General features: G+C 47.6%; 1 protein-coding gene across 2 annotated transcripts in view; it reads left to right on the top strand.

Moving 5' to 3' along the window:
• The window catches only part of ppargc1b (peroxisome proliferator-activated receptor gamma, coactivator 1 beta), a 61,074-nt gene that overhangs the window by 22,502 nt on the left and 29,042 nt on the right, over positions 1 to 9,530 (top strand). The window contains exon 1 of one of the 2 annotated variants that reach the window (XM_005741220.1): positions 4,537 to 4,894. The exons of the other annotated variant lie outside the window; for it this stretch is intronic. Coding sequence (XP_005741277.1) covers positions 4,802 to 4,894 — 93 coding nt within the window. The 5' untranslated portion in view covers positions 4,537 to 4,801. Of the gene's footprint in view, positions 1 to 4,536; positions 4,895 to 9,530 lie in introns of those variants that run through there. 2 annotated transcript variants of the gene reach the window in all.

Here is a 9,530-nt window from a genome sequence, read left to right on the forward strand (position 1 = left end):
TCTGCAGTGAGAGTCTGACATGTTTACTTCCGGGACTTTGTAGCCATTGGTTGCAAGTTTATTACAACTTTACATAATTCCATAATTGGCCGAGTGTGACTGGGCTGGCTCGTCGTTGCCCTCTATGCCGTGATATGGATGCGCGTAGAGGTGTGCGGGGAGGAAGGGGTCAGGTGAGCTTCAGTAGGGATCAGGTCACATGGTACATGGATGAGGTCACTGTCAACCTGTGTTTCTGTTTCTCCACATAGGGTTCCTGATTGGAGGGATCAGCTGGCTGATGGCTGAAGAACGCTGAGCTTTCCGTGATGCGTGCAAATATAACACACTTATTCTATGTGCGTGAAACCTGCTGGATCATCTTTACGGTGTGAGAAGCACACTGCAGAATCAGCAGCTGTGCAGCTTAGCATGTGTCACATCTGCACTGTTTTGAAATGGTGTGTGTGAAAGGCTGGAAGGCCTTTTGTTTTGCTCAGGGCATGTCCGCTGCTGGGATCGAACCTGCGACCTTTCTGTTAGACGTGGAGTGGGCTCAGAGGCAGTGGGAGGCGTGTGGAGCAGCCCCAGGCCTTTTTCTGTCTGTGTGTTTTTATTTACTGTCTAGTATGTGCCGCTCTTTGGCACAGCTGTTTCTCACTGTGCCCTTTTTAACCCCACAACACCAGCGCCCCAACACACACACACACACACACCAACAGTCCAGGATAAAGGTCAGAGTGCCCCCCGTCCAAGCTGCTAGAGTTACAAAACAAATTGTGGGGTGGCCTGGCGAGGAGGGGTGGAGGATACAGTGACAGCCCCATACTTCACACACGCCCACACATGCGGACAAACAGACACACACCAAGGATAAAGTGACACTGGAACATTGAACTTTGAACCTTTTCTCCCAAGAGCTGCTCACCTCCTCCTTTTCTTCCTTCAGTTTTATGTCTGTAGGTGTCTATGGGTGTGTGGGTGTCTATGGGGGTGCATGGGTTTCTGTGATGGAGAAGGCAGGAGGCTCTGCTGATGTTTGCAGGTCTGCCTGCGTCTCTCTCACTGCATTAGAGCTGCTCCCTGAGGAGAGAGGGGAGAGATGGATGACGAGCGTGGCTGCAAAAATAACTTCCATATTTAGACTCGGAGAGGAGAGATCAGGAGCGGCGTGGGTTTCAGGGCTGCTTGGAGAGCTGAGGCATCCTCGGGAAAGCTGCTGGTCCTGATCCATCTGTAGTTTCAGGGATGTCAGTGGAATGAGCGCCTGCGAATCGGTCCTCTGTGGAACTGATGTTTGCACGTGAGCTCTGATAATTGATGCTTATGGCTGGTTTGGGACGATGCCGCTTTTTGCTCTTGGCTGCACTCTGACCTTTCAGCCACGTGCCCCGATCCTCCTAAGGTTTAAAAATCTTAGATGAAGTATTCAAATCATCGTCTTTTACAGCGTGTCTGTCTGCCACTTAACATGTTTATGGGTGATCCACAGCTCTGTGGGTTTTACTGGGTGGGTGGCTGTAGCTCAGGTGGCAGAGCAGGTCAGCCACTAATCAGAAGGTCGGTGGTTCGATCCCAGGCTGCCTCCTGGCTGCATGCCAAATATCCTTGGGCAAGATACTAACCCCATGTTTGCCTACTGGTGGTGGTCAGAGGGCCCGGTGGCGCCTGTGTCCGGCAGCCTCGCCTCTGTCAGTGCGCCCCAGGGCAGCTGTGGCTACAATGTAGCTTGCCATTGCCAGTGTGTGAATGTGTGTGTGTGAATGGGTGAATGACTGAATGTAGTGTAAAGCGCTTTGGGGTCCTATGGACTAGAAAAGCGCTATACAAATGCAGGCCATTTACCATTTACTGTGTTGATGGTGAAACTCGGGGGTCACTGGGTGATTAAGCTTTCTTTAATGTGAGCGGATCGTTGGGTCTCAGGAGCAGGTGCGTCAACACATATTAGACAGAAACTGGCTTCATTAGTCAGCATCTGGAACGAGTTGAGAGTGGTAAAGGTGACTAGTGGCCGCGGTCTTGGAAAGAAGCTGATTGATTATTTGTTGTTGATCGATGGGATGTATTTGGCTCATGGGCAGCTGTTAGTCTGTTTGTGTCAGAGTGAAATGTACAGAAAGGTACTCCATCATATCTTAATTTTGCCGTCGCATTGTGATTCAGCCTGGGTAAAAAGGTCCCATTGTTGCATTCAGGTGCTTTCAGGAAAGCAGGAAAAAAGATTCATCCTCCATGTTGCCATCTCCTCCGCCTCAGCTGCCCTTCTCGCACCATTAAGGAGTCGTGACTCTGTAGATGCAGGGAAGCATCGACTGAGAGGGAGGGGCGGGGTGTGTCGTGATGCTCGGCTTCACCTTTCTGCTCTGCTACAGCGAGACAAGGTGGAGGCAATGGAGGGGTGGGGATCTGTGGGTGGTTGAGGAGAAGTGAAAGAGCACAGAAACAGAGTGAGGGGAAAGGATGATGGAAAGAGGATGCGCACGCACACATACTGCACACACACAAACAGAAGGAGGAATTTAAAAGCTTGAATTCGTTTGACCCCTTGATGAGCTGGCTGCACTCACACCTGTGTGTGTGTGTGTGTGTGTGTGATTGAAGGGGAGGCAGAGGTGTTGTCTGTATGATCAGTGCTTGTGTGCCATGATGTTTCTGATGCTCCTGAAGCTTTCACTGCTGTCTGTCCTCCTGCAGATCACACACTCAAACACACACACTTCCTACGAGTATCAGAACGACCTTGAGAAAGCAGCCGTGTGTGTGTGTGTGTGCGCGTATGTGAGAGATGTCCAGCAGTGATAAGATTTTTCTATTAGTTACACACGACACGTTCCATTAGAAGAGAAGTGAGAGTGCCCTGCAGACGAACTCTGGATCACTGGTGTGTGTGTGTGTGTGTGTGTGTGTGTGTGTGTGTGTGTGTGTGTGTGTGTGTGTGTGTGTGTGTGTGTGTGTGTGTGTGTACTGCGCGCACAGTAGGTGTTGTTAACTGACCAAGAACTGATGCAGCTCCACACTGTAACCTGCAGCCTGCAGAAACACACACACACACACAGATTTGTTTATGTTTGTACGAGTGCAAACAGGATGTGATTAGGCGTGTAATTAGCTTTGAGTGTTCACGGTTTCATGAGGTTTACACGTCTGAGCTGCGCTACAGACACACACTACAGACGGGTGCAGGTTGAATTTGGTTCTGGACTCAGATGCATGTGCTGTGGCCGCTCCTGTTATTGACCGTGCCAGGAAGTAAAGGCTGATCGATTGGCTGTTGTGATTGATTGACAAGCAGATAAAGAAGTCCAGAGTGCGTGGATGTCACGGTAGCAGAGGGCAGCAGGGCCTGCAAGCCTCTAGCTCGTTACTTCACCTTCTCCGCCCTCAGCCTGCTCCTTGAGCTCGCCACCTTCCTGTCTGTGGTGTTTTAGGGTCAGGAAAGTGATGCCTTACACCTCTGTGAGTTTGAGTCCACCTGTAGGGGCTTTGTGTGCAATCAGGTGGTTCCACACGCTGAGCCATTATCTAATTTGACTCTTGATGATTGATTAAAGCCCACCGCTGCCGCTGCTGCTGCCGCTGCTGCTGCCGCTGCTGCAACTCGCCATATCGTATTGCGAGGCGAAAGGATCGTATTTCCTCCTGGCGTCCTTGCTCTGTTTGTCTGAGGTGTTCCTGAGCCTCAGCAGTTCTTTAGTCACAATAAGTTGAAGGCGTGTGCTCTGCTGCGGCGTGCTGCAGTTTTGCTGACGGCGTGGTTATGAAGCAGGAAGGACGGCAGCGAGGCTGAGGAGGTGCAGACTCCGTTTGGTCCGGAGGCTGAAAATGAGATCTTTAAGTATAGATTTGAAATAAGTTTGTGAACAAGTTTGACCAGCTGGGATTCACATATAGTTGGCCTCGATTAATGAAATCTGATCGGCTGACGGGTCAAAAAGGCGTGACCGTGAGTTTAAATGAAAGTGAAGTAATCTGATTGGCTGACCTGTCACACTTGAATTAAGGTCAGGGGGAAGTGCTGTAGTTTCAGAATGAGCGGGTGTGGCGCCATGCAGGTGTCTGAGATTTGGTGAAAACGGTTTCGATGCATTGGTCAAACGTAAGGCGAGGCTCCTGCTGCGCTCCTGCTTCTGTCTTGGAGAACCTGCCGCCGTCCTTCGGATGGTTTAGGCTGTCTGAGTCTTCCTCATTTAATCCCAGATCGACTCAATGATGTCAGGGCACTGTGGCGACCTCACCATCTGCTGCAGGACTCCTTCTTGTCACTGATGGTCAGGAAACCTCTGACCATCAGATTCCCACAGAATCCACCTGCTGGCGATGAAGCCTTTATCCTTCTTTGTTAGTTTCATCCTCCTTTACACACACACACGCACTCATTATCCCCTGCCCTGCTGACCTGATGAGGTTCTCTCTGATTTTCTCAATCCTGTTAAGAGATTACAAACTGTGTCTGACTGAAAATATAGATTAACAGGGTGGAGGTGGAGGTGGGTGGAGCTGGGGGGGCTGTGATAGATGTGGATTACTGGAGTGTGGTTGGATGCACATTAGTGGGATCAGTGTGAGCGATGTGAGGTTGAAGTTCACAGGAATAATTTGGGGCAGTAATAAAATTCAGAACGTGTCACAGGATGAAGAGGAGGAGCAGAAAGGCATGATGGGTACTCCTGCTCCTTTAACAAGCACCTCAGTGCAAAAACAAGCATGTGGACTGCATGAAGTAAGAGGAGGAGGAGGGGTGGAGGCAATGCTGTAGGAGCACAGGGAGGTGGATGAGCTTGGGTCGGGTGTGTTTGTATGGCAGGGATCAGCTCCACTAATGGCTAGCACAGCTTTGAGGAGCCTGTCAGATCCTCTGATCCCTGAAGACCTCGCAGACATGATGGAAGCAGGTGCAGGTACAGCTTCACAGGTGAGAGGTTAAATAATGAGCTGTAGGAAACTAGGTGAGAGGAGACCGGGGCGGGGCTCAGAAACAGGGCAGGTAAAATATACAGCTGCTGTTGTGTATATTTCACAGTAAAACCCTGAGGTATAAGATTAAATAAAGTAATTTCATCTGGAAAACTGAATTCCAGTTTTCATCTTGAAAACTGGTTGGGCTGATGGATGGAGAGCAGCTAAAGGGCGAGCTACAGCGCTCTGGAATGAGATACTGGGATGGCCGGACACCTGAGACTAGAAGTGCGTAGACACTGAGGGATAAAGCGTGCTCAGTGGCACTTCAATCAGCACAGGTCTCTGAAAGGGAAACTGTGGAGGATACAGAGGACACTCTGTCTAAGCTTAACTTCATGTTTCTTTAATTTATCACGATGAGGCCTTCCTCTCCATGTTTAGCTGTGCCGACGGTCCATTGGAGCGTCTCTGTGTGTTCAACTGGAAGTGAAACCAGTTCAGTTCAGTGTGGCCGACTCTCCTCTTTCATCACCGCGGGTGTTCTTTCTCGTTCTCTTTCTCTCTGCTCTGTTCTCGCTTTCGAGGCGCCGCCTGAATGAACTGAGCTGGCTCGGCCTTAGGGCTGCTCGATTATGGCAAAAATGATAATCACGATTATTTTCACTGAAATTGAGATCTCGATTATTTGACGATATTTATTTAACCCTTTAAGACCTACTATAGAACCAAGTCCGCCAGAGCTTATGTTATTTTTTTACATGTTGTAGTGACATTTGTGGGAGCATTTCAAGTTATAGCCCATATTTTAATAATATGTATGCATTAAGTCCATAGTAACTACATTAATTAATAAACTACAAAAAAATTGAAAATCGTTTTTGGTTTTTTTACATATATTTATACTTGGAGAAATTTAAGAGGTTTATCCCTCAAAACTTTAAATACAAAAAAGTTGGAAAAAATAGTTTACAACAACAGGAAATGTATTTTGAGTGTCTTCATAGTTTTATTTTGGAGATACACCAATTTTTATATACACTGCAGGAAAAACGAAAAAACAATCCTATGATGCAAATTTGCAAAGAAAACAGCAGGTGCATCAAAATAAACTATTTCCAGCAGTGCAATACAAGTTCTAAGTATCCCAGAAACTATTCAGAAAAGTCAAACATGACCAGTATAGGCTTTTAAGGCCTACAAGTAAAAAACTACATTTCCGCGAAAATGATGTCACTTCCGGTTTCGGGGAGGAAATGGCGGACATTTGATAGTTCGCGCTGACGTCTGTTTCACTGTGGGAAGTGTTACAAACAGCTGATCGGATCGGCAAAGCGTGTTTCTGGAATATTATGTTTTTGTTCCTGCAAGCGCTTTTTATGCAATTTTTGCAAAGCTTTATGTGGAAGGAAACCGTGACCTAGGACAAGCTGATGGCATAAGATGCAAGTACAACTCCTCCAGTTTCATATGCAAAACAAATTATTGCGCTAGCTTACGTGGTTCAGGTTCTACAGGGATTTAAAAATAGTTACACAAAACGGAGCGTGCTGCTCTGACCGGCTTCAATGACTTTAAAAAATAATATAAAATAGTGTGCAACACCACTGAAGTTTTTTTTTTTTAACCTCTCTTTTCAACCAACGGCAGTCACTCTCCTCTCCAAATAACTTCTGCTTAGCTTTCCGAGCTTCCCTCGGGTCCTCTTAATCAGCGGTCTCCAACCTTTTTTGCGCCACGGACCGGTTTATGCCCGACAATATTTTCACGGACCGGCCTTTAATGTGTCGCGGATAAATGAGGGAGGGGCTAATAATCGGCTCAGTCATTTTTAATGATCGTTGAAAGCCCAGATCATAATCGTGATTAAAATTTGATTAATTGAGCAGCCCTACTCGGCCTCCATGCTATCTCAGCTGCCACCAACACTCTTATACCTGAGCTTTAAATCGGCCCTCCCCCTCAGATCCCATTACCCAGCAGCCCCGCAGAGCCAACTCCGCCAGCCGCTCGCCTTCGTTTTCCTCGCTCCATCACCGTTCTGCACCTCGCTGTCACTCCACACTGTCTGAATGTTCACACTTTGGGTCCAGGTGTTCTCTACTGTTGCAGGGCTTTGATTTTCTGTTTATGGGTGTAATTAAAAAACACCTGCCCCCCCCCCCCCCCCCGTCTCAGACTTGTACCCATCAGCCCCAAGAATAGTCGGATTTAGCCTTTACTGCTAATCTGAAGTCTTACTGGATCTGCCTACATCCCAGGAAGCCCAGTCAATAAGTCCAGCGACTGCCAGGCTGTGTCTCAAGGATGGCTCTTCAGCTCAGGTGGATATAATTTACCTGAGGGCAGGACGGGACAACAGGAAGAGTGTTAGCACAGGTCCAGCCTGTCGAGTCTGGTAAAGACTGGACAGCTTAACGTGCGTATTTCCATCCTTGCATCATTAGCCTCTTATACTCAGGCTAGATTTAGCCCCACGCCTCTGCTGCTCTCCCTGCCTGAGAGGTGGAGGAGTCGTGAAGGCGGGGTGGTGTGGGGGGGTGGATGAAGCCAGATTAGGTTTCAGAGCGACAGAGGTTGGCTGGAGGTGAGATCAGTGTAACGGATCTGCCAGCAGGAAGAAAGAGAGACAGGTAGACGGGCCGGATTCCACGACGCACAAACCCAAAGAAACCCGGACTCTGTTTGTTAACCCTTGCGAGTCTGAGCCACGACGGACGGATGGACCCAAACCCTGCATACGGACAATGTTTGTCGCATTGTCAAGCTGGACAGGAAGTCTCTGACATGCGGCTCATTCAGCGAGCAGAAGAGACGCTCACAGAAATATTCCCATAAAAACCAAAAACAGAAGTTTTGTTTCTCAACATTGAAACTGAAATGAATCAAAATGTTCTGATTGGCTGACTCGTGCCTGGGCTTCTGGTTTTAGACTTAAAGAGGGGGATGAAATGAGGATTTGGAACGAAGGGGAGGAAAAGAAGAAAGAAACAGAATCTAGAAGCGTACTTTTGACTATGTCAAAACAGAACAGCCTGAGGTCGAGCACTTCCCCACGTCGCGCTCTTGACCACAATTTGTCTGGTCCTCACTTCATCTCTGCTAAGGTTGGGTCATTGCTCACATTTGAAGCTTGTGGCAGTAACAAGGGAGAGGGCGGAGCTTCACAGACGGACCAGAGACATAAAAGTATGACAGTTTCATGAACGCTGAGTGGGACTGAGTGTAATTCGTCAGAGCGGATTCAGGAGTTTGTGGTGCCGAGCCTGCATGAACAATCTTAGAACCACAGCTAACGGAGAGTTAGACGTGAGGTGGTGAGATGCTCACTCAGCTCAGCAGGAGGCTGTTATCAGTAGTGGTGCAACGGATCACGGTTGATCCGTAATCCGAACCGATCCCACTCCACGGTTCGGCACACACGTGAAAAGTATGTATATGGTGGTCAGTCTGTCAAGCGGTAGTTATGGTCAGCGCTAGCGGTCCAAGTGGAGGAGCAGAGGACTTTGCGGCATTTAAGCAGCCCTTTGCTGCCCAATCCAACTGGGCTAAAGCTATTACAAAAGCTACTGAGGTGTTTAGCTGCAGACGTGAGGCCGTACTCCGTTGTGCAAAACAAGGGGTTAAACTATGATGAACGTGCTTGAGCCACGCTGAGTGTCCACTTCTGTGACAAGATCGTTCCAAGCATGTATAAGCAGGAAAAATTTAAAGTTACAGCTGAACTGTCCCAGGCATCTTCTGTTGCCCTAACTACAAATGGGTGGAGCTCCAGGGCAACGGAAAGCCACATGACCGTGACCACTCATTATATCACAGCGGAGTGGTAGATACAAAACCCTGTACTGCCCTATAGATTAGATTAGATTAGGTGAAACTTTATTAATCCCATGGGTTCCTCTGGGAAATTCAGTTTCCAGTAGCACAGCACAGACAGAAGTTGCAGAATGTGAGCAGAAATATACCACATATACACATACATAAATACAGAGTATACAAAAGGGATAAATAGGAATAAGAATACAAGGGAACGGCACATTTCAAGTATTGTGAGTCTATTACACCGTTGGATGTTAACAAAAACTATTGCACAGGGAAAAGGCACTACAGCTTACTTGTCCCCCCTCTCCTTTGTCCCCCTGTTTCCCCTCCCTCTCCCATCCAGCGAGGAGTTAAACAGTTTGATAGCATGTGGGACAAAGGAGTTTTTAAGTCTGCTCATCCTTGACTTTGGGAGAAGCAACCTCTCGCTGAACAGACTCCTCTGGTTGTTTATGACCGTGTGCAGAGGATGCCCAGTATTGTCCATAAAGTCCATATTGCACCTTAATTTATTTTTATATAAGTGAATGGAATGAGTCTTGAGCTGAATGTTTTTTAATAGGAAAAAATACTTAAATAAGTAAATGGTCTTTTTTTTCCTTTTTTTTGCTGATCTGAAAATCCGATCCGTGACTTAAAACCGTTGATCCGATCCGAACCATGAGATATTTGATCCGTTGCACCACTAGTTATCAGTGTTCCTGACAGTTTCCTACAGCTGGGTTAGAACTCCAGTAACTCTGCAGCTGGATTAGATCATTAAACTGAGATTAATCGGGCTGAACGATTATGGAAAATAATCTAATTGCGATTTTTTGCCCCAATATTGC

This window comes from Pundamilia nyererei, unplaced genomic scaffold (genome assembly GCF_000239375.1).
Source record: "Pundamilia nyererei isolate P.nyererei 1_Seehausen unplaced genomic scaffold, PunNye1.0 scaffold00108, whole genome shotgun sequence".
NCBI classification, from domain to species: domain Eukaryota; kingdom Metazoa; phylum Chordata; class Actinopteri; order Cichliformes; family Cichlidae; genus Pundamilia; species Pundamilia nyererei.